The sequence below is a fragment of the Pelodiscus sinensis genome, chromosome 13 (genome assembly GCF_049634645.1).
Source record: "Pelodiscus sinensis isolate JC-2024 chromosome 13, ASM4963464v1, whole genome shotgun sequence".
Classification (NCBI taxonomy): domain Eukaryota; kingdom Metazoa; phylum Chordata; order Testudines; family Trionychidae; genus Pelodiscus; species Pelodiscus sinensis.
Window position 1 is genome coordinate 26,578,060 of NC_134723.1, and position 24,932 is coordinate 26,602,991.

Sequence of the window (24,932 nt, forward strand, 5' to 3'; positions counted from 1 at the left end):
AGGGGCCCCACCAACTTCTTCTCCCACATGGGAGGGCCAGCACCTGACCCTGCGGGGCTGGAGCAGGGGGCTGTTCCTGGTTGCCAGTTGAGAAATTAGGAGTTTTTACACTGCACTATGTATTCATATTATGAAAAGCTATGCGCATTAACTGTTGTGATTTCTAATTGAGCATCTGCTGTAAGTTTCTTTCCACATTGAGTTGTTTCTATGCACAGTTACTGCCAATTAATTTATACTGGATTTTTTTCCTTAGCTACAAAAAACCAAGTTACAAGAAATATGAACACAGTGCCCGTGACCATCTGAGACAGAAGAGCCCTTCAGAAATCAGTGTCCATGTTGGAATTGAGGAAACTGGGATAGCTTCTCCTAAACTGAACCTAATGAATCAAATCATCAGTTATAGTAGAGCCTCAATAAATTCCCTGTTCTCAGATAAACGCTCCCTCAGCAACATAGTTCTCAATGAACCAGATAAGCACTCACTTCTGGTGGGAGATTTCCGAGAGGAAGACACTGCATTATGAAAAGTTGGCTAGAATTCTGGATGCACTGATATATTCTGGAGGTCTGACTTGTTTTAAGGATTTTCCTCATATCTTCTCTAGGTTTTAATTGTCCAATTGTACAAGAAAGAAAATATTTTTTTCATGTTTTAAACACAGAAGCTGGTCCATTTATTTGCAGGGACTTCCAGTATTTTTTACTAGCTATAGCAAAGAAAGAAGGAATGGTGGCTGGAGCCTGCAAGTAAAGCTGAATAATGTCACTAAGAAGCTGTTAATGTCACATTTTTTTCTATAAGATGCTGGAATACAATTAAGAAAACCTGCAGGGGAACCAGAAATGGAGTAGAGGACTGACCAAATGGCAACTAGGAACAATTTTTTGAGGTGTAGCTTGGTTAAGACATTTGTGGATCAAAGATGTTAATGATCACAGCTGTAAACGCTGAAAGTGCTCTTCATTTGCAAATAGATGTGCCTTATTGAATAACTCTTGGGATTTCTCTCATTTATAACCTACTCCAGACAAGAAATTGTCCTGCAAAATCTTAATATTATTTTATAATCAAGTGCCCTGCCATTCTACTCCCTGGATCCTAGTAATATGAAGAGAGAGAACTGAAGAGGTTTAGGTTTATTTTCCCCCATCATCTCTGTGATTGACTTCTGTCCTTTCTCTGTATATCTGTCTCAATACACTCCTGCTACTGAATTTATCTTCTAGAACAGGGCTGGGCAAGAGCCTGTCAGCGGGCCAGATCCCTAATGCGTTGCCTGGGAGCTGGGGATGCATGAGCCCTTTCAATTGCTTCTATTAAAGGGCTCCTGTCTTCCCGGCGGCTGCTAAGATGTGAGCCCTTTTAATAGAAGCAATTGAAAGGGCTTGCAGCTCCCTGCCTGCCACATTGCTTGGGAGTTGCAGGGAAAGTGGGAGCCCTTACACTTTTTTCTATTTAAAGACCACACCCCTTCCTCCAAGGCCCTGCCCCTTGTGGTCCGCGACCACTTTGAAAATTTCTGAAGTGATCCCCCTTCAAAAATTATTGCTCATCCCTGTTCTAGAAGGCACAGAAAGGGTTGCTAAGTCTTGTCCCTTGCCTCTGAGAGCCCAGAAAACACACCACCTGAGATTTCTCGAATGCTTGTCTAAAGAAGTGACAGGGTATGTTACTATCTGAATTATTGGGCTTTTAAAAAACTTCTTTAGCCTTTAAAGTAGCTATTGTTAGTTACCACCACCTGCCAATTCCCTTTAAATGAACTGCACTGATTCATGCTAATGTTTCAAGATCTGTCATTATAATCTTTACAGTTATACTTCATGCTTAAGTAGAGCAAACTGTGTGTAACACTATTTACTACCTACGGACATAATGTCAGTTGCTTATAAAGATGTTTATAGTCTACCAAGCCCTGAACCAGAACCCTATTCTCCCAACCACCTCAATTTGGGAATATTCAGATCCAGACTTTGTGGATTTGGTCCACCATTACTGGTCACAGTACTGAATTCTCAAAATAAGATTTTTTTTTATTATTAATCATAAATATTACAAATGAAATTTCTCACTGAGAAAGCATCTTAGTGTTTATCACCCATTTACCTTTCTGGAGTATTGGCTAATCTGCAAATATTCTTGAATCCCTTTACTCGGAGACCTATTGACTTATTTCCTAGGTAAACAATGATGAGGAATTACACTATAAAGTCTAATCCACAATGTGAGCATTTCACACACATCATAATGCTGAGTGCAATGTATAACTTTTTGTTGTTTCCACATTAAGGAAAAAATTAGGAGTAGGAAAACATCAAATTTTCATTCAGGCATTTTGTTCATGTGATCATAAACTGATAAAATTGAAATATTTCTTCATCTAGATTATAGCTATATTTGTCTATTTTGGTGTTAGGAAACTTTAATTTATGCCATAGTAAAGACATTCTATTATGTGTTGTTCTCAGTCTTGAACAACAAAGGTATTTATGATTAATGGATGAATTGTTATCTAGAAACCAATAAAATACTGCCATGTAGCATTCACTGCTTTAAGATCACATAAATTGATTCCATGATTCTAGTTTTGTTTTTCACCTACCTTCATTTTGGGCAAGATTGAACAGGTGCAATAGGGAGAGTTGTGCATGATTTATTTTCTCAAAGAGCACTTTTCACATGGCAGCAGACTTTCTTTATGCAGGAGAACTTGTTTTTGAATTATGCTAATAATTGGTTGTATTCTGCTTGATCCTGCAATGAATATAATTGGACCCTGTCCTATTTAAAAACCAGAATTTTGCCACTGATTTATCGGAACAGGAACAGATTCATAATCCTGTGTTTATGACATCTGTTGCATGGGAAAATATCAAAATTATGACTTTCAGTGCAGGAACGGAGAATGGTCACTTGGAACAAGTCCTGGTTTTAAATTCTTTTTATCCAGTTACTTCACATGCACAGTGGTATCCAATACTAAGGAATCGCTTGTTTTAATCAGGTGACTGGAAATTTGATTTGTACTTGAATGAATACACAACGCATTGAAATGCTTAGTTTTGTATATATGGTCCAGAAAATCTGCGTCTTTTTTTTTTTTTTTTTAAACAGAGTTTTTTCCCAGTAAATGTCTTTATGGGGGGGGGGGGGGCTCGCTGAAATTTTTGAATGTTTACATTGATGCCTTGTGAATAAAATATTTCATGTTGTGCTTGAAGATGAACCAAAATGTTTTCCAGTTTGAATGTACAATGTAGGTGAAATAGCATAAAAGGTAAAATGATTGCAAAATGTAAATGTGCTATTTTTTTCTGTAAATAAATTGTAATTGTCTCTATGGAGATCTTAAAATCCTGTAGTTATACATCAACAAAACCATTTTAAAATACTCAGTTACAAATGAAACTATGCATCAGACTAGCTTATTTATTATTATTTCCTGTACTGTTGTTAGATCTCTGGTTTATTATTATTTCCTGTAAGATCTCTGGTTTATTTTAAAAAACACACAAAAAAAGCTAATAATAATCACTGTCTGAAATTTACATTGGATTTATCAGTACACTTTTTTACAAATGATATAAGTGTGTGTCATACATGTAATCAATTTCATGCCAAAAGGAGCTGTAAAACCAACAGAGTCAGAACAGAAGCAGGGCAATGTTTAATTACATGAGCCAATAAGAATATTTAAATGTTTGATTAAGAAACCAGAAGTTCCAGCCAAATATTTTTAACTTGAGAGAAATCTTTTTATTAAGTTTGGTAACAGAAAAAGAACAATGAACAATTCTGTGAAATATTAATTGTAGTACTGTTATGTCTCTTTAAATTTATGCCTATGAGTATGTAATATTGCATTTATAATTCTATCAAGATTGTGCCTTCAACTTTATAATTATAAGGTTGTTAAAATGTTATGTTCAATGTCTTGTTTTTAAAGTGATTTCTGGAATTCCATTTCTAATACTCCTGTTGTAGAGGTGAAAAAATATAATTGCCAGCTACACTTGACTGCTTGCTAATCTCTGAATTGCTGTGCTTCACTAACACACTTAAAATATGTGATCATTACAAAGGATTCTTCATTGGCCTAAATCAGTTGCTTTGTAGCATATTTGAATAGTCACATGTAAACCATGGACATTATAGAACCCTGTGTCTGGCAGGCACCATATACTGTTTCTAGCTTTCTCCCTCTTTCAGTTTCATAGGTGACCCTCTTATTTGGGAATGTGTTATAATGTGAATTGGGATTTATTTTTATTGTCGGGTCTGCCAGTGGTCTGCTACAATTATGATCTTGGCCAAGTACTTTCACCTTTCTGCCATTCACCTTTCTGCTGTAAAATGGGCTGGGATGCTAAGGGTCATGGTCAATTAATGTTGGTTATGCCCACTGAGATCCTTGGTAAAAGGTATCAGTTTATTTTGGATATGGGCCGACCATGTAAATGAGAGGTTTCAGTCTGCAATAATACTAATTACAGGTTGGACCTCACTGGTCCACTTTTGGGAACTGACTGGTCCTGAACGAGGGGATTTGCCAGACCAGGGAAGGTCCTTCCACTCATGGCTGTGCTGTTACCAGACTAGGGCTATAGCCTGTCCCTGCTGCTGCCTCAGCCCCCCAGGGCTCTCTCCAGCCCCGCTAATGTCAGGGCTAGAGCACCATGGCCACATCTGCACAGCCAGGGCAGAGCTCTGCAGTTCTCTGTCTCCATAGCTGGGGCTGGAGCTCTGTGGCTGGGGCAGAGGGAGGAATGGGGCCAGAGCTCTGCCTCCTGGGCTAGATCTCCCTGGCTGCTGCTGCTGAAACTGGAGTTCCCTGGTCTCCGGAACCAGAACTCAGCCAGAGCTCCCTGACTGCTGTTGGGGTCGGGGCCGGAGGTCCACAGCTGTCGCCAGGCTAGAGCTCCCCTGGCTGCTGGAGCCAGGGAGCTCCGCTGGGACCAGAACTCCCCACCATGCCATCTGTCCTCCCCTCTCTCCCCCACACTTGGCTCCCAGCTGAGTAACCAGAGCCCCTTATGGTGCTCCTGCCCCACCGCCAGACCCCCCTCTTCCTGGACCCTGGTCCAGGAACATCCATGGTCTATGCCAGACCACAGATGTTTCTGGAACAGGGAGTCCCAGTTAGTGGAGGTACAACCTGTAGCATAAAATTGTTTAGGCATCCAAACAGAGAAGAAATTTAACATGAACGCCCCTGTGTGTGCTAGTGGCACCTCTTTGTTCTGATCAGGGTTTGTCTAAAATCTAGATCTCTGCAGCTCCTGTGCATGGCCAGAATGATGGCTGCAGTTACTCAAAATGCTCAGAATGAAAGGTGCAAGGACGTAAAAATGACAGGCAATGGGGTTGGGGGTTTCCATTGAGTTCACTGGCTAATCTGCTGACTTTCGCAGCATAATCTCCCAAACACAGAATTTAAACTAATAGCAAAGTGTTAGACACATTCTATTATTGTTTTCTGAAAAATAAACCTCTCCACCAAAGCAGTTCTCCCTTCTAAATGTTTGTGGAAGCTTCCTTCTGTTCCCCTTCCTGCGATTGGTTGTTTTTTCACTATCATGCACATTTTATCCCTGCCTCTCTGAATGTGTGTGAAGGGCATTGTTGGCCATGAAATATTTATGAAAAAACTCAGAGCAGTTTCAAAACTTACCTGTGTCACTCTCAGGCTCTGATCCTACAAAGAGGTACTCAGACCCAACTGTACTTCTGACCAACCATCAAACAAACAGCAGATTTGACTTCCTGGTCAAGGGCTCTCAAATCCTCCCAGTTGCACACCCACATGATCACGTAGTTCACAATTTCCACCACCACTTCAGACCTTTTTACTATTATTGGTCCACCATCACATCTGATTTTTGGGTTATAGAAATCGTCTCATATGGCTATACCATCCCTTTCTTCTCTACTTCCAAACACCCCATCCACCCCGACCCTCTTCAGGGACCCTTCTCACGAGGATCTACTAAAACAGGAGGTCTGTCAACTCCTCTCCACCAGAGTGGTAGAAAGTGTACCAGACAAGTTCAGAAGCAAAGACTTCTATTCCCACTACTTCCTCACCCAGAAAAAACAGGAGGGTGGAGACCTATACTTGATCTCTGGAAACTCAACTGTTACCTTCAAAGACTGGTTCAAAATGGTAACTCTTGCATCTATAATCCCAATGTTAGACAACAGGATTGGTTTGCAGTCCTTGACCTTCAGGATGCTTATTTTCATATCACTATCCACCCCGCTCACAGGCAGTTTCTTCGATTCACAGTTGGTGTAAAGCACTTCCAGTACTGAGTGCTCCTTTTCAGTGTTTCTGCCACACCCAGAATGTTTTCGAAAATGCTCGCGGTAGTAGCAATGCACCTATGTTGATGGGGTGTTATAATTTTCCCCTACTTCGATAACTGCCTCATAAAGGGCCTGTCTTCAGAGGAAAAATGCCGTATGATACTTATAGCCAGACAGACATTCGAATCTCTTAGTCTGATCATCAAAGACCAGAAATCCATGCTCAAGCCATCCCAAACCTTGGAATTCATAGGTGCTCGCCTCGATTCTACCACAGCACGTGCTTACTTACCTATTCAAAGATTCCAAGCTATCCAAGACTTTGTCGCAGTAGTTACTATGAGTCCTACAGTTCTGATTCTTACATACCTACAACTTATGGGTCATATGGCTGCCACAACATATGTAGTCCATCATGCATGACTGCACTTTCACTGCCTCCAGGACTGGGTAGAATTTGTGTATACTCCCAAAAGGCACCATATCCACAAAAGAGTGACTCCTCCCTCTGCTATTATAACTTCCCTCAGATAGTGGACTGAGCCACGCAATCTCCTTGCAGGAGTCCCATTTCATCGGCCTCAACCGTCTGCTCACATTACTACAGACCCTCCCTTATGAACGGTTTGTCAGTTCAGGGTCAATGGACACCACGAGAAGCAACCTTTCACATAAACATCCTGGAACTCAAGGGTGGTTTTCAACACCTGTAAGCACTACCAGACACATACTCACGACACCACTTTCAGAATACTTATCAACAACATCGCCATGATGTATTACACGAATCACCAACAGGGCACGTACTCCTGCTCCCTTTGCACAAAAGTAGTGCACCTCTGGAATTGGTGCATTTGCAACAAGCACATTCTAATTGCATCTTGCTTACCTGGCATCAACAATGCTGCTGCAGACTCTCTAAGCAGACTTTTTGCACCAGATCATGAATAGGAACTTCGACACGACATTCTCCAATGTATCTTTCACCTTTGGGGTTTTCCCCTAATAGACCTCTTTGCCACCTACAAAAATTCAAAGTGCCGACATTACTGTTCCCAGAGCAGGCATTGGCCAGGGATCCCTAGGAGATGCCTTTTTTCTCAACTGAGTTGGCCCTCTTCTATATGCATTTCCCCGCATCACACTCATTCCCAGGGTCCTCGAGAAGAACAATAGGGACAGAGCCAAGGTGATGTTCATAGCGCCCTCCTGGGCTCGCCAGCTGTGGTTTCCTTTTCTCTACCAAATGTCTTTGTACCCACCATGTCCCCTTCACAAACTCCGTGATCTTCTGACCCAGGACCACAGCACCCTCCTACACCCTCAGCCCCATATCCTGCACCTGATAGCTTGGTTCTTAGTTGGTTCTGCAAATCCAAAGATCTCTGCTCCACACAAGTTAAAGAGGTCTTGATGCGTAGCAGAAAGGATACGCGTTCCACTTAACTCCACAATTAGCGCAGGTTTGTCTCCTGGTGTATTACTAAACATCTTGACCCATATGCAGCACGCCTGCATCAAATCTTTGAATACATCCTCTCCTTAAAGCAGTCAGGATTAGCCATCGCCTCCCTCAAAGTATACACCTTGTGGCAATTACGGCCTTCCGACACTCCATGACCTCTGAATTCGCCCACCCGACCACCAAGAGATTCCTTGAAGGGTTGGCCAACCTTAATCTGCCTCGCAGGCCCTTAGCTGGAACTTGGATCTAGTTCTGAACACCCTTACTCAAACACCTTTCGAACCATTGGCCGCTTCACTACTCTCAATAATGACAAAGTGTTTTTTCCACCTGCCATTACATCTGCGCGCAGAGTCAGTGTGCTTGCAGCTTTGATTGCAGTATCTCCGGATACTACTTTTAACAAAGACAGCGTTATTCTACAACCTCACCCAGCCTTCATTCCCAAAGTGTGTTCTGAATTCCATATCAACAAACCAATCATTCTCTCTTCCTTCTATCCCAAACCGCATGCCTCGTCACGAGAAGCAACCCTGCATTCCCTTGACGTTTACAGAGCACTCGCCTTTTACATAGATAAAACTTGAGCCTTCCGCGAATCGCAATGCTTACTAGTGTCTCTAGTGGACCGCTCCAAGGACAAATCACTCTGATCTCAGGTCTTTGCCCACGAAAGCTTAGGCTCCAATACATCTGTTAGTCTATAAGGTAGATCTTGTAGCCTCTGACAGATGATCCTAACTGGTTTGGCTGGGAGGCACTTCAGGTGCCCCTTGCCTACTGCTATTGCCCAAAGCCTTACAGCTGCCCCCTGGGAGCCTCCTGCTTGTTGTGCAGGGTGGCAGAGACAGAGGCAGGGAGGTGCTGATGTCACTCTGTCCCCTTCTCCTGCACCCCATCTTTACAGAGTTAGGGCCACAGTGAAGGGGTTGGGCAGAGTATTAGGGTTTGAGGTAGATCCTAGGCTGTTTTAAATTCAAAAGGTGATCTTGTGCCTAAAAAAGGTTGGCGACCACTGATCTAGGTATATTGTGAGTGTGATGGGAAAATAACTGTTTGTGTACACATTTCAAATGATATTGCCATCCTTGAATGTTACTGTTTTTCCTTGTACTGTTCCACAGACAGTGTAGTCATCAGCCCCACATGGTAAAAGGAGTCATCATACACTGTTAGTATTTTCTGCTGATTCATCCTCCTAGTTTCCACCTGAGGACAGAAAGAACATGATTTTTATGGTGCTTAGAATCCTAAAAATAAATGAAAACTAGATGGTCTTGAAAATGCTAAGACATAAGATAAAGTACATAATGGATTCTGTGCATATTTGGTGAGTGCTTTGAATTTATATAGACAACATAATATTAGAAATGTGGCATGAATGGCAGGCAAGATTATCTCAGGAGTATATACCTTTTTGAACTCTAGCTACAGAGCTGTGGCCATATTAATGTGTAATACCTGAAAACTTGTTTTGCATATGAACATCTTTGGCTAGACACCTGCAGAACTGTAGGGAGCTAGAAAGCTTGCACCAACAGAAGTTTTAATCAAGTAAATGGTAGACCACCTTTGTCCCCACCCTTACCTGAAGGTATTTAGTATTAAGCATTAATCCTTTTGTACATCCAGTGCCAGTTCTGAAAAGTGGCTGAATTGATTCTATTCTGAGTTCACACAGGTGCCAGCAAATGGGCTACCCCTCTCTGTTTTAGGCTGGAGTCTGTAAGCCTGTGATCTCTCTGAGGGTCTTTACACACTGCTCATCACCCTGAACAGAATCTCCCAAACATTTAGGCTATGTCTACACTTGTGGCTTCTTGCGAGTAATATGCAAATGAGGCTAAGAGTGGAATATTGCCGATCCTCATTTGCATACCTAATAAGCCACCATTTTTTTCAGACGAGGCTCTTGTGCAAGAAGGAGTGTCTACACTGCCCCTTCTTGTGCAAGAAAAACCTGCTTGCTCAATGCCGTTACACCTATTACCTGACAGGAAGAACGGTATTGGGCAAGAGGATTTTTCTTGCACACGAAGGGGCAGTGTAGATGCTCCTCCTTGCGGAAGAGCCTCTTCTGAAAAAAATGGTGGCTTGTTAGGTATGCAAATGAGGCTCAGCGCTATTCCATGCTTAACCTCATGTGCATATTCCTTGCACAAGAAGCCGCGAGTGTAGACAAAGTCTTATTGTGCGTGGTGGGATGTCACAAGGGGGTCCAGCCCTGGCAATGCAAAGCCCCATTTCCTTCAAGCTGCTGCTCTTAGCTTCTTTCAAAGCGGGTGAGGTAATAGCTCTGCCTGGAGCAGGGCCCAGCCACCCCACCCAGCGCCAGAAGTGCTCAGCGGTGCTCCAAGGCTGCTCTGCCACCACGAGGAGCGCGCCCAAGGAAGACCAGCTTGTCTCCCCCAAGCCTGAGCCCAAAGGGTGTAACAGCCCAGCCTGCTCCTGCCTTAGGCGGCCCAAACCCCTGTCCCGCCCTCTCGTCCACAGCCCCCCTCGGGCAGCTGCGGGGGAAAGGGAGGGGACTCCAGGCCGCACCACTCCGAGCCAGACCCGCCCCTGGCCGAGCTACTGCTCCGTGCAGGACGTGACCATCCAACCTTGCCGGCTCAGCCTCACAGGGAGGCGGCCGCTTCTCCTGGATTGACAGGCAACTCGGCCATTGGCCTAGCTCGACGCGGCAGGGCGCCCAATGAGCGCAGGGCGGGGGCGGGGCCCGCTCTGCAGCCGCGCCGAGGTGACCCGGGCGGGCGCAGAGCAGAGCGCGGTGCTGCGGCTGGGAGGGTATCTGAGGCGGCGGATCCCGGGCGCGTAGGGCAGGACAGAGCCGGCTGCGGGCACCATGTCTCTCTCCACCAAGCTCACCTTGGACAAGGTGGACGTGAAGGGCAAGCGGGTGATCATGAGGTGAGAAGCCGCTTGGGCCGGGCAGGGCCCTGCGCTGGGGCGCTTAGCCGAGGGCGAACCAGCCGCGGCTCCTGCCCGCCCACGGGGGGCCCGAACGCGCCGCCTGCCACCCCACCCCCAGAACGGGGCCGCCGCCGCGGGCGAGGCCGGCCCATGTGTGAGGCGGGGCTGCTGCGGCCTCCAGCTCCCGGCCTTCCCGGGAGGGCAGGGCGGCCTTCGGGCAGGGCAAGCCCTGAGAATGGCACCTCACCGAGCGCAGCCAGGCGCTCACACATCGCCACACAGCGCCCCCCCCCCCCCCCCACGATTGGGTGCCTGGAGCGCCTAGTTTTTGAGCCAGAGTCCAGATTCTGTTTTCCGTTAGCGCGGGGCACGTGCCCCAGGCTTTCTCCGCAGCCACGAGGGCCAGAAACACCCCCCCCCCTTGCCCCCAGGACTCCATCACCTGGAGCTGAACATAAGGGCAAGAGCTGGCAGCAGCGACTAGTTCTTCTCGCCCTCCCTCGCTCTGTTATCTTCATGAGCGTGCCAACGTTTTGTGAAAGGTCTGTGTGATAAGAGCATGAGGTTGAGACTCCCAATTAGCCACCCAGTGAAATGAGTTACAGGGATTGATTCTAATGATTTTCGAGTCAATAGACGTTCCTGGGAAAGGCAGGGCATTAAAAAAAAATCCTAGTCTCTCCCCCCCGGCTCCCAAATCTAGCAACCACGTGTTGCTGCCTATTTTACTTGGGCCCAGCTTCCTTAAGACTGCTGCAGATTGTGCCATGCCTCAATGAGCAGACTCGAGGGCATGTAGTGCTTATCTGTGATTGTGACACACACCCAACGGGATCCTCTTTGGGAAAGCTAAGAGGAGTCTCGTCCTCCCTCTCCCACTGTTAAAGTTATAGCCAGGAGGCATTTCAAAATAAGGATATTTTGGGGGGGAAAAAGCTAGGTCTAATTCTCATTTAGACTATTGCATGGGATTTGACATCCATTGCGCTGGCCTATTTTAAAAATGTCCTACTTAACGAGACACTTCTGCACTTTTTACTATTTTTTTATTAGTCCAACAAAATCTTTTCTGTGGCTTTTTTTTAAATGCACTTTACCGTCCTGAGAATTGAATATTGTGGATTCTAATAGAAATAAGATGAAACGAAATAGATGTTAATAAAACTAACCTTGAATAAAATACATCAGTTGGCCTTTATAGAAATACATTTTAAGCTGAATTTGGGAATTGGTGCACAAGGGCTTTGAGGCACAAATGTATGCTTATAAGTTTTAGATCTTTTCTTTTTTTCTAGAGCAGTGGCTTTTCCCCAAGGTCATCTCAACATAACAAGGGCATACCACTTAATTTGGTACATGAGTGGAAGATGTAATATGCAATATCACTTACATCATTTGTGCCTCCTTTTCATCTGTAAACATGATTTTTTTCTCTTGTGATGAAATGCCTTGTTTTCAAATAATTCAACAAGACTTTGGCTATGGGGAGGCTGGCTGGCATTAGTAGATGAAATCAACAAAAGGAGGACAATCCTTAAATGACCCATCACTCTTGGTGCATTTCCCAAATGCAGAACAAGAATTTGAGTCTCAACTTGCCATTTGACAACCCTGTATTGGCAGAGGATGGATTGAATGATAGAATCTAATAAAAGTAGAGGGTCTTTTATTTAATTTCTGTGATTTTTTTTTTTTTTTAAAAAGTAGGCAGTTATTTTAAAAGATTCAGTTGGTACCTCTATGAAGAAAATTGATTAATTTGATCAATGGCTTGCATGTTTACCAATTTAGCTTGATACTTAGATTCTCCTTTTGGTGTCCGCTTTCTCTCTCCTCTGAATTGTGGGGTTGATACAATCAATCTGCTCTTTGTTGGTTATGTCCAAAGTCCCTTGCCTGATGAATTCATTATCTGAGGTAAAATATTTCAAGTCACCCAAGTAATTCCTAATCTTGCTTTAGTTTTTTTTTTGCTTGCTTGCCCTTCTTCTATTGATGTTGGTTTTTGAAATGTTGTATCTGTACTGTAACTTAGACTGCTAAATTGAAAAATATTGATCCATGTGCTGTTTTTTTTTTAAAGCCCATTTCCCTGAAGAGAATAATCTTGCCCTCTTAATTGATACTGAATTTAACATTTTTCCTTCCTGTTCCCTTGGATAATCTTTGCTGTACTTGTATACCCTCCTATCTTCCAGTCCAAATGCTATCGGCAGGAGGTATGAGCAAAACTGCTGTCTTAGTGACTTCCATTAGTGTTACTTTTATTCAGTTTAAGGAGTACTCACATTTCTTAATATTTTAGCTATAATGCTGCAGAAGATGGCAAGGATAGACTGAAGACTTTGCTAAGCAAATTGTTCATTTGCCTTATGATTGTAAAAATAGAAACATCATCATTTTGCATTTTCTTTTTTTTAGTTAGTCCTTTGTACCATGGATTGCCAGTTCAATTCTTTCTGCTCAGCTATTCCTATTTTGCTGGCAGCTTTTAAAGCTCTGGCCTCATGCTTTTTTTACTGGGCAGTCTCCAGGCAAAAATGCAGATGGCCTCTTTGGTATCAGGACCTCTTCACAGTCTTATGACACACAAAAGCCAGGGCACGATCTCATTTATATAATGCAGTACTGTTTTTTCCTAAATTAAAAGGCTTTGTTCATTAGTCATCATGCTTCAGCCACATTTTCCTATCAGAATTGCACAAAGTGAAAGCAAAGAGAGGGTTGGTCTCATTTAGTTCTAACGTTCTGTGTCATTCTGGCATCCTGTGAATAAATTTTGCCTTCAGCTATTATGCAACATAACTTCCTGTCACGCCTTAGCTTCTGGGTACTAGGTATGCTAGACATAAGTGGCAGAAATGTCTCCCTTTTCTTACTTCAATATGGGATGTTGTAATGTGCCATGTGCTGCTAGGAAATTACTAGCGAAATCCAATGAGATCTGATGAGAATGCAGGAAAGCTCCACCGACTAGCCACAGAACAGAGATTGACAATTAGTAACTTATAAGCTCCTTATGTTCATAGTGTATGCCAACAAGGTCTACAAATATGTCTCTCTTTGAAAATCCAGTGATTGAAAAACCTGAGTATATATGGAACAAATGGAAGAGATCAGAGTTGCTGGCAATACCTGTTTCCCACCACTCATTTAGAAAGACCATGTTAGCATAACCAGAATTGTGGGGGGAGGAGGGTTTCCTCTTCCCTCTCTTTACCCTCCCCTTGGTCATAACTGTTCTGGGGATGTGGCTTCTGAAGCATGTTTTACTGTTGCTGATGACTTAGCCAAAGAACTGCAGTCTGCAGAACTAATTAATCTGTTTTCATATCAGCTCCTCAGCTGAGCATTAACTTCCCTTTTCAGCAGGAGCAGGAGTTTTTAGGCAGGGAGGGTACGGCCACACTAGAAGTTTTTGTCGGAAAAAGGTAAGAAAATGCGCTTTGCTCCACATTTTGCATATCTTTTTCCAATTCTTCTGTCTGAAGAGGCTTTTCTGTCTAGACTGAGCCAAATGTTGGAAAAAAATCTTCTTTTGGAAGCCCCCTTCTTCCTCGTAGAATGAGGAGGGGGCTTCTGAAAGAGCGTGTTTGCTCTTCCACAAAAAAAAGTGGAAGAGAAAATGTGTTCCCTGGATGCAGGGGAGTTTTTCGGTATCCCGAAAACTCACACTCTAGCCGTATCTGGAGGGGAAAGTGGTAAGCAATAGGCTTCAGAGTTAACACCCAGAAGTAAATGGAGGAGGACTCACCACTCAGACTAGCTGTTTCAGGCTGTCTTCAGATCCAGGCAGAGATAATAAATGATTTCTTTTGGAAGATACTTGATGACTAACTCATGGGTCTGGATGATTCTGAGAGTAGTAGAAAGTAAATCTTGTCATCCTGCTGGGAAAATGGAGTTTAGAGAGCGATTTTCAAAGGTTCCCAATTTCCACTGAAAGTCTTGGTAGCTGGGCACCTAATTTGCCATTTGTCTTTGAACATCTCCCTTTTTGTTTGTGCTTGCCACCATTTCAGTGGCAGAGTCTGCATAGTGAAGTCCAAAGAGCAAGAAACTGACAGTATTTCATAAGGCTTTTTCCTCTCCACTGAGAATAAACTTCATGGTTGAGGTTTGATGTTATGAGGCCTCATCATTCACATGGTACTCAGAACCATGGGAGTTAGCTTTATGGAAGGTTTGCAAATTTGGCTCTATTGCTGCAAGATAGCCTATGCAAAGTTAAATATGGCATAAATTTGCTGTTCTTTTTCCAGGCTTAGGCTTGGTCATGCCTTTACCTGTATTCACATTGCATGATTCTTTTAATAATGCTCATGATTTTTATAATTAACAGGGTGCGTCTAATCTCTCCCTTTGTAAATGACTTGTATTTCAATTTACTTTAAGCTTCCTCACTCTTTTCTTTATCCTTTAACAATGTAAGTTTTTGTGGATTTGCTTACTACCAAGTGGCAGCATCCATCCATTGAATCCATAAGAAGTAATGTAGCTTTTTTCTGTTTCCTTTCTGCCTTCTACATCTGTTTGCTACTGTGACCTCGCTATTTTGATGTATTCAGTCATATGCCAGTTATATGTGGGGACTTGCTGTACATTAGGGTGGAACTGAAAACCTTGTACTAACTTTATCAGCTTTTGAATCGATTTCCTAGTCAGTCCCTTGATCAGCAAATTCCACACCTTTTTAAAGGAAATCCTTTTTTCTAATTGAGCTTAAATTTTTGTTTTTTCTTTTAGGGTTGACTTCAATGTTCCAATGAAAAACAACAAAATCACAAACAACCAAAGGTAAGGATACTTAAAATCCAAGTAGAAACCCTGATAACTTTGTCCATACTCAGGATACTGTATGATTGATTCTGCTCCAGCAGTGTTAACAATGGATGTGTTAGCAGCTGGTGGCCAGATCACATTACGATGACATCTAAATTATAGAGAGAGCCTGACTCCAAAACATTATTCAAAATGCTTACTGGCAGTGGATTAGCTCCTCTTGTTGTTAAGCATTGGTAGGACATTCATAAAAATTTTCCCTAGAAGATACCAAAGCCTTTGCTTCCCTGCTAAATGTGATTGCAATGAAATGACTGTCAAGGAATTGTTTTGCCTGGCTGTATCCCCATGTGAGAATGTGCTAGGATTGATCTGGGGTGGGAAAGGCACCTCTCCTTTCTCACAACCTCATCAATGTTTGAACACTATTATTTTTTGATATAGAAGGCACCAGTCTATGTGCAAAACATGCCATATGTCATTTTGTTTGACTCCAATTGGAACTAGGATCCCATCTGCACTAGTCAGGGAAACAGTTGTTGGGGACATTTAGATCAAAAGGCTAGTTGTCTCACTTGTCCTTTAGCTGTTCCAGCACATGAAAACAAGGCTAGTAGCTGTCCATACTAGTGTGGTGTGTTTGGTTTTTTTGCTAATGTTTCCTGCCACTACTAATGGCCACCTGCAGGGGTCAGGAAAGGATTCACCCTCCAATGCATATTTTAGGAGAGAGAATCCCTTCCTCTGAAGCATTAGGATGCCCATGGCTGGAGATGGGACCAGGTATTTCTGAGGTGCGTGGCCATTAATGTTTGATGGTCTTTGTTCAGTATGTGTGGGGTTGGTAGGAATTTTTCCCCCAGGACAGATATCAGGGACCTGGGGGAAGGCCGATAAAAATCCATTAGTGTTTTGGTTCAGGTCACATCCAGGTAATCCTGGCAAGTATCTCACTTTAATCATTTCCCTATCACTGTGGAAGACTTGAGGTCTGGGGTACTTCAGCCTCTCCTATATTCTGTTGGAGACACAAAATAGTTCAGTCTTTGTTGGATTTAGCATGCAGGTGGTGATGGTGGCCAGTGAAAAACAGGTGGCCAGGCTAACTGATCTGCTAGTCCCTTCTGGCCTTAAAATCTGTGACTATTGGTTCCACTTCTAGGGCAGTGGTCTCTAACCTTTTTGAGCACAAGATCACTTTTTGAATTCAAGTGCAATCCAAGATCTACCTCAAATATAAATATCCTGTCCCTGCCTCCTTCCTGCCCCTTCTCCATGGCTCACTCCATTCTCCTTCTCTTGCCCATCCTCACTCACTTTCATTAGGCTGGGGCAGAGGGCTGGGGTGCAGGCTGTGTTCTTGGAATAAGGGATCTGGAGTGTGAGAGGGGCTCTGAGCTGCTCTTGGGACAGGCAGTTGGAATGTAGGAGGAGGTTCTAGGTGCAGGCTCTGGGATGGTGTTTGGATGCAGGGGTGCTCAGGGCTAGGGAAGGGGTTTGGAGTGCAGGAGGGGGTTTGTGTCCTGGGTAGGAGTTCAGGATGTGGGCGCCAGCTGGGTACTGCTGGTGGCTTCTGGTTGGTGGTACAGTGGGGCTAAGGCAGGCTCACCCTTGCCCCGGCCCACTCCCTAAATTAGCCAGCAAACTCCATCCCAAGTCCTGTTTTGCCCCCTCTCTGCTCTGTGGAGAAAGGATACAGAGCAGGAGGGGGCTCCTTGACATCAGTGCCCCTCCTTTCCCTCCCCTGCCTGCACGGAAAGGAGGAGGCTCAGTTCCAAGGCAAAAGACAGGGGGAAGGGCAGCTGAAGTGCAGGCACTTGATAGCCTTTTGGCCAAACCAGTCAGGATCACCTGTCATAGGCTCCAAGATCTACTCTAGGGCGACATTGGGGGCGTGTGCGCGCCATTTTCTGTAATGAGCAGTGTCTGCTGGCATTGTAACCGTGAACAACTATTGGGGATCAATGTACATAAAACTCCCATTCTCCTGTCTACAGTGGAAGATAGCAGAAGTGCACCTATGGAAAAATGGATTGGAAATCTAGTGTAGATGTACTTACTGTTTTTGAAGCTATTTGACATGTTCCTACTCAATTCATTTTGCAACAGTTACACCAGTGAACTCTGGGTCTCCTGAAGCTTCCCATAGGGCTGTTGCTGTGATGAGTGCATGTTACAGGATAATCTCCACATGCAAGGCTTTTGGATGTTAACATTATCCATACCAATCATGTAACCAGTGCCTATTGCAGACCCATGGAAAGACATGATATCCCGTATATGTAATATTGTTAGTAATGCTGTGCTGTGTTCTTGAGAACAAGAATGGATTTTAGAAATGTCTGAGGGAAAACTGGTGGACATTCCCTCTTAAATAATAATGTGTTGCAAGTTCTTCAGATGAGAACTTTTCTGCTGTTTTTCTCTTCAGCTTACCCTTATTTTTGTTAGAGATGACTCCCAGCTGATGTGTGTCAGTCTGCTTCCTGTGTTTAATGTCTAGCAAGTCCAGAGTTCTCTGGGAGCTCAAAGTGAGCCCCTTACCAACTTCTCTTGTCACTTTCTTTGTGGTTACAGAATCAAGGCAGCTATCCCTAGCATCAAGCACTGCTTGGATCATGGCGCCAAGTCTGTGGTTCTGATGAGTCATCTGGGACGACCTGATGGAGTCCCAATGCCTGACAAATACTCCTTGGCACCAGTGGTTGAAGAACTTGAAGCATTGATCGGCAGGTAAAAGTCTAATAGTTGTTGAGTTTATGCAGACTCTTTCCTATAAATGGATCTTGTTTAACATCAACAGTATTTTTTTAGTTAATGCATCTGTGTGTCTTGATTCATGTTTCCAGGAAGGTCTTGTTTCTGAAAGACTGTGTGGGTCCAGAGGTGGAGAAGGCCTGTGCTAATCCTCCAGCTGGTTCCATCATCCTCCTGGAAAACCTCAGATTCCATGTAGAAGAAGAAGGGAAAGGGAAAGATGCTTCGGGGAACAAGGTGAGATCTCATTTTATCTCAGTTGTTTCTTCCTTATTCACAATTGTATGACAAGTAGAAGTGACATGGAGCTGTGGGGATATTGTTTGCCATGTATTTAGACTGATACAGCAGGCAACACTTACTGTGCCAAATGTCCATGTGAGAGGCTCTAATATGATTCCAGATAAAATGGTGTGAGAGCCATATTCTGGATTTGAGGTTGCATTTTGTATTGGTGAGTGTGGTGTAAAAACAGGCCTTTTTGTCATGAAGCTTTCTTGATGGATAGGAGTGGTATTTTCCTTTTAAGGTTTGGAATAAAGTCCACTCATTTGAAATGATTGGACATTTAGTATACTGCATTATTATTACTAGCTAACCTGACAACTTTCTGGCAGGTTAAAATATCTGATGGCTAGGGTGGAAAATGACACAACTTCCTCAGGGAGCATAGGTTGCTCATATGTAAACATGATGATATTGAGTGACCATAATGATTAGTAAAAAGTTGAAAAATTATACTATTAATGCCAGAATTTGGGATGAAGTTACAGTAATTGGCATTGTTATAAAGGGAGGAGTACTGCAAAGGGTTATGGGGAGGCTACTAGTTCCATCTGAAGGGTTTTTATGCTGCTTTGGAAAGGGAGATAATGTAGTATTGAAGGAGAGAATTTATTGCCTCTTTGTAGCTATGAGAACCATGTGCTCACATCATTCTTTATTTCTAGCGCATATTAATGAGAGATTTAACCATTGTACTGTACCAGCACTTTGAAATATCATGAATAAGGCTGCTTTCCTCTCAGCAGCCATACAAAGTCCATGCCGCCTTGTACCTCTGACATTTCCTTGAAGGTCAGGAAGAGCACTTGATCTCAGATGATTTCTTTTCTTAGCATTGACCCCATTAGCCAGGCAGGCTTTGGCTCCCTTCAGATACAGTGCATGGAATGGAATGCTGATGTACAGGGCCGTGTCCTTTACAGCCTGACACAGAAGACTCTGTAGCATAGAAAAAAATAGCCTGGAGTGCAAGTGAGCCTCTGAAGAGAGGATGCTTCCCTTATAAGTATTAAGAAACCATGAATAGCACTGAAATTGGTCAATTTGAGAGACTACGGGCATTACATTCTCTCCTTCCGTACACTATTTTCTTCCTTTCACATCCCAACATAAAACCCCTTCAGCTACAGACAGTAGGTTCCCTGTAACTTTTTGCTCTTCTCCTTTATAAGGCTATGGGTACGTCTACACTGTGGGGTTTTTCCAGGATATAAACTCTGCTGCATCCAAGGAAGGCGTTTGCTCTTCCACTTTTTTTTTTTTTTTTTTTTTTTTTTTTTTTTTTTTTGGCGAAAGAGCAAACATGCTCTTTAGGGGAGCTCTGTATACCTCGTTCTTCGAAGAATAAGGGCTCCTCCGAAGGAGGAGGCTTTTCTGCCACTTGGCCCTCTCTAGATGCAAAATGCAGAGTTAAATTTGTGTAGCTTTTTCCCGGGGGGGGAGGGGGGGGCGGGAAGGGGGGGGAAGCTACACTGTAGACCTAGCCTCAGTCTAGACTGCAGGCTTCTTTCAGAAGAAGCTTTTCTGGAAGAGATCTTCCAAAGAAACTTCTTCCAAAAGAGAGCGTCTGCACAGCAAAAGACCATTGAAAAAGCAGTTTGCTTTTTCCAAAGATAGCATCCATGCTGAATGGATGCTATTTTGCATTTAAGCTGTGATCGCTATGGAGTGGGCACCTGTGCTTTTTCCTCTTTCCTCTTTTTTCAAAAGAACTCCCTCTTCCCCATCCACACGCCTTTTTCTGAAAGAGCTCTTTCGGAAAAAGGCTTTTTCCTTGCAGAAAGAGGTTTACCAGTGTCTCTTCTTCTCTCTCTCCCCGTCCCGAAAGAACACGATTGCAGTGTGGATGTAAGTAAAGGTTTTGGGTGTTTTTTTTTTTTTTTTTTTTTTTTTAAGAAAAACTCTGCATTGTAGCCATACTCTAATAGTGCCTGGTATCAATAGCATCATCTTCTGCTCGGCCTACAGGAGCAAAATGTTTCTTTGTGTGGAATACTAAACTCAGTTTAAATCACTTGCTGCCAGTGGTTGGGCTAGAAAAGAGGCTATGAGAAATTAGGGATGTTAGTATATAGTTGTTTAAACGATAACTGATAAGCTGGGGCTTACTAGTTAATCCAGATGACTACATGCACCTCCCTCCCTGCCTCAGTATCAGAGGCAGCAAGGGCAAAAGGTGGGAGCTGATGCTCCTCCATCTCCCTGCCCCTGCTCTTTTATAGAGGCAGCAGTATGGAGGTTGAGGGGGGCAGGTGGGGAGCCAGTAGATGCAGAGCTGTTCCTGTGTGCTGCTGCCTTTCTATCAGAGGCAGCAGTGCTGGGCTGGGGGGCAGGTGAGAACTGATACGCCCAGAGAGCCAGCTCTGCAGAGCTGCCACCCTCTCCCCCACTGCCTCTCAGAGGCAGTGGGGGGGCAGGAGCCGGTGGTTGGGGGGAGCTGACTTAAGAGCTGGCTTCCCACAAGCACCAACTTCGCGGAGCAGGAGCTGTGGACAGGGACTGTGCTGCTGCCTCTATGTGCAGGGCAGCGGCAGAGTGGGGACCAGAGCGCATTGGCTGTTGGCCCCATCCCTGGGGGCCATCAAAAAATTGTGTAACCACTAAGATTTGGCATGGTTATACAGTTATTAAACTAAATGATATCAAACAACCCCATGAGAAATCCTGAACAGTATCAAAAAGCTGTCTTCTAGGTCATGGGTACTAACAAGCTTCTGAGATGTTACCTGCTTTCATTCATTTGATTAGTAGACCCAAAATGAACAATTGAGTCTGCTTCAATAGCTCATTGCAGAACAGCCAGTTTACATTGTAACTAAGGAGCACAAACTTGTCTCTTTATTTCCTCAGATCAAGGCTGATCCTGCAAAAGTGGATGCTTTCAGAGCATCCCTTTCTAAACTAGGAGATGTTTATATCAATGATGCTTTTGGAACTGCCCACCGAGCTCACAGGTACGTTAACCACCTTCTGTAGGGAGTTTTACAGAATATTTGTCCTTTGAATTCAGTCTGGATATAAGAGGTAGTTTAGTCTTGGTCTATACTAGCAAGGTGTTCTGAACGGCACTGGAAAGGATTTTCAGATTTGCAACTCAACTCTGATGCAGTTCTTGCTGAAATCAACCAATTTGACACTTGTATGTTGAGTACCCCATGAAACTTAAACATGGATGTAAATCTTCAGGGAAATGAAGCCTGCTGGGGATGTGATTGAGGGGGTGATCCACATATAGAAAATCTGGAAGGCATCTCTTAAGTCCAGCCTCCAGGATCCAGCATTGCTAGATCATCCTTGACAAGTGTTTTATATTTAAAACCTTCAAACATGGAGAATCCATAATCTCTATTGGAAGCCTATTCCAGTGCTTAACTACTCTATAGTTAGAATGTTTTTCCTAATAGCTGAACTAAATCTACCTTGCTGCAGTGAACATGGGGAACAATCCTTATTTTATAGCAGCCCTTAACATACCTGAAGATCCTTAACAGGTTGCTCCTCAGTCTTCTGTTATCAGGACTAAACGTGACCCCCCCCCTTCCCCACCCCCATAACCTTTTCCTCATATGTCAAGTTTTCTGAACCTTTTTCTTTTTAGGTGCTCTTATATGGACTCTGCTAAGTTTGACATCTTTGCTAGTGGGGCATCCAGAATTGGACATAGTACTCTAGAGGGGGCTCTGCCAGTACTAAGTGGAACACTTTCTGTGTCTTACTCTGGGGTGCAGAATGTTGAGTGTATCAGCTTTGTTTTATATCTGCATCACATTGCTTTGTATTCACATTGGATTACAAATTGACTCCCAGATCTTGTTAATTAGTTATGCAGCAGTATTACTAGTTTCCCATTTTGTATTTGAACATTTGATTTTTCTTCCAAAGTGAAGTAGTTTGTACTTGTCTTTTTTTTTTTTTTTTTTTATTGAATTTCATCTTGTTGGCTTCAGACTAATTCTCCGGTTTGTCAAGGTTGTTTTTGAATTCAATATTTTCCTCCAGAGTGCTTGCAACCTTTCCAATCTTGGTATTTTCCACCTATTTTATAATTGCATTCTCCTCTCATTATCTAGGTCTTTTATAAACAATGAGGGCTCGTCTACATTGGCCCCTTTTCCGGAAGGGGCATGTTAATTTCAGAGGTCGTAATAGGGAAATCTGCGGGGGATTTAAATATCCCCCGCGGCATTTAAATAAAAATGTCTGCCGCTTTTTTCCGGCTTTTAGAAGTAGGAATAAGATCCTCCAGAAAAGGGCTTTTTTCCCCGGAGGATCGGGGCCAGTGTAGACGCTCTTTTCCGGCTTTTCTAAAAGCCGGAAAAAAGCGGCGGACATTTTTATTTAAATGCCGCGGGGGATATTTAAACCCTCGCGGATTTCCCTATTACGACCTCTGAAATTAACATGCCCCTTCCGGAAAAGGGGCCAATGTAGACGTAGCCTGACTGTACCTGACCCGGAACTGACTACTATAGAACCCCACTAGATATGCTGTCTCCATTTGACAGTGAATCATTAAGTATGGTCTTTCACCATAACCAAGTTATGTACCCAGCTTCGCAGTAACTTCATTAGTAGAGCCGTGTGCCCAAGTCCCTCCCCACAGCTGCCAGCATGGCAGCCATAGTAAAAGCCAGGTGAGCTGCTAGGGGAACTACAGTGGACCTTCCACTTACGCTGGGTGTGGACGCCCAAGCAGCCTTTGCCTGTTGTCCCTATCTCCTTTACCTGCCCTGGGCAACTGGCAGAGGATCCGTGCCACAGTTCCCTACAGTTCCCCACTGGCTATTCTAATCAGCCATGAACAAATAAACATTTCTACCTGCATCCATGCTGCTATCCACAAAAGTGGTCCACAGATATGTAGTGGATACCTGCAGATGTGCAGGCTCTGTTTATCTGGTCCACATTTTCCTAGTTGGCTTATAAGACTGTATCAGAAGCTTTACTGAAATCAAGATATGTCCGCTGCTTCCTCCCTATTCACTAGGCCAATAATCACCTTAAAGAAGGAAATGCAATTGGTTTGGAATATTTTTTTTCTTCACCAATCATGCTGGCTATTCCTTGTAATCCTGTTATCTGCTATTACAGGTGCTTACAAATTCATTGTTTAATTTGCTCCAGTATCTTTGCAGGTATTGAAGACGTTCTGACTTGAGTTTCCCAGATCATGGGAAATGTACATACAGCTTTAATACTCTAATGACTTTATTTCTAAATACATGCTGAGAAATTCCCGATTCCACTGTCAGCTAATTAAGTTTAGTTGGGAATGACATAACATGGAACTCTTATCCATAGCTATGCTCCCTTTCTGAACAAGTGGCTGAATTTAACATAGCTAAAGTATAGTCTCGTCCGTTCATTTTGTAGCTATTAGAGTTCACGTTCATGAATTTGCAAGTGTATAGACTTTTAGATTTTGAAATTCAAATCACTTGACAAAATGTGTGAGGACTTTTATGGACCATTTTCTGTTGGGAAAGGTACAGGTTGTACCTCCCTGGTCTGGCTAGCACCCTTGAGACTTGACTGCTCCCAGATAAGGGATTTTGCCAGACTAAGGGAAGTCATTTCTGGCCCCTGCCCTGCCGCTCCTCCCCTCCCCGCCCTGTGCACATCCTAAACTCAAAACTCTGGTTATTTGAAGAAGTGGGCTGTGCCCATGAAAGCTCATACCATCTACATGTTTTGTTAGTCTATAAAATGCTACCAGATCATTTGTTGTTTAAGTTTATCAATTTAAGTTTTCAAACTAGCCTTTTGAAAGTGGTGTACAAGTTTCTTGAAGACAAATAATGATCAGGCATTGAGTTAGTCTAAAGAAGTCAGACATACATGACTATCAGGCAAACAGCTTCGTAATTGTTATCTTCTGTCCTAAGGATTTTAAAACTTAGTTCAACAGACATATGCACATTTGTTCCTTCCCTGCACAGAGGACCTGCTTGCTGGGCTTTATTTTCATCTTAAGTTATTCCCACCCCAGAATATCAGATTGGCCCTTGCCTTAAATATTCCTTGCATGACAAACAGTCCATGCAAAAATTCTTTGAGCTATCTACAGAACACCTCTAAACATAAAATTTATGAGGCGTGTTCATTATTTTCATAGATTTCTTGCTGCTGCTGTTGCAACTGAATAATGGATTACAGGCAGTCCCCAGGTTACGTACAAGATAGGGACTGTAGGTTTGTTCTTAAGTTGAATCTGTATGTAAGTCGGAACTGGCGTCCAGATTCAGCCGCTGCTGAAACTGACCGCCAGTTCTGACTTACATACAGATTCAACTTAAGAAACCCAGGCGTCCCCAAGTCAGGTGCTGCTGAAACTGATCAGCGGCTGATTCCAGGAAGCCTGGGGCAGAGCAACTCTGTCTCGGGCTTCCTGTAGTCAGCCGCTGGTCAGTTTCAGCA

At 43.5% G+C, this 24,932-nt stretch overlaps 2 protein-coding genes and 1 long non-coding RNA gene across 4 annotated transcripts in view; 2 read left to right on the forward strand and 1 right to left on the reverse strand.

Moving 5' to 3' along the window:
• Window positions 1–3,930, forward strand: part of ATP7A (ATPase copper transporting alpha) — a 64,448-nt gene extending 60,518 nt beyond the window's left edge. The window contains exon 23 of one of the 2 annotated variants that reach the window (XM_075940899.1): window positions 257–3,930. In XM_075940899.1, the coding sequence (XP_075797014.1) occupies window positions 257–530 (274 nt within the window). In that variant the 3' untranslated portion in view covers window positions 531–3,930. The remainder of the gene's footprint in view (window positions 1–256) is intronic. The other variant, XM_075940900.1, reaches the window with a different exon arrangement.
• Window positions 1–14,774, reverse strand: part of LOC142831234 (uncharacterized) — a 27,823-nt gene extending 13,049 nt beyond the window's left edge. Inside the window, exon 1 of the long non-coding RNA XR_012906905.1 lies at window positions 14,446–14,774. This is a non-coding gene — a long non-coding RNA (uncharacterized LOC142831234). The remainder of the gene's footprint in view (window positions 1–14,445) is intronic.
• The window catches only part of PGK1 (phosphoglycerate kinase 1), a 25,021-nt gene continuing 10,602 nt past the window's right edge, over window positions 10,514–24,932 (forward strand). Inside the window, exons 1-5 of the mRNA XM_006136196.3 lie at window positions 10,514–10,688; window positions 15,438–15,488; window positions 18,051–18,206; window positions 18,323–18,467; window positions 21,366–21,469. Coding sequence (XP_006136258.2) covers window positions 10,624–10,688; window positions 15,438–15,488; window positions 18,051–18,206; window positions 18,323–18,467; window positions 21,366–21,469 — 521 coding nt within the window. The 5' untranslated portion in view covers window positions 10,514–10,623. The remainder of the gene's footprint in view (window positions 10,689–15,437; window positions 15,489–18,050; window positions 18,207–18,322; window positions 18,468–21,365; window positions 21,470–24,932) is intronic.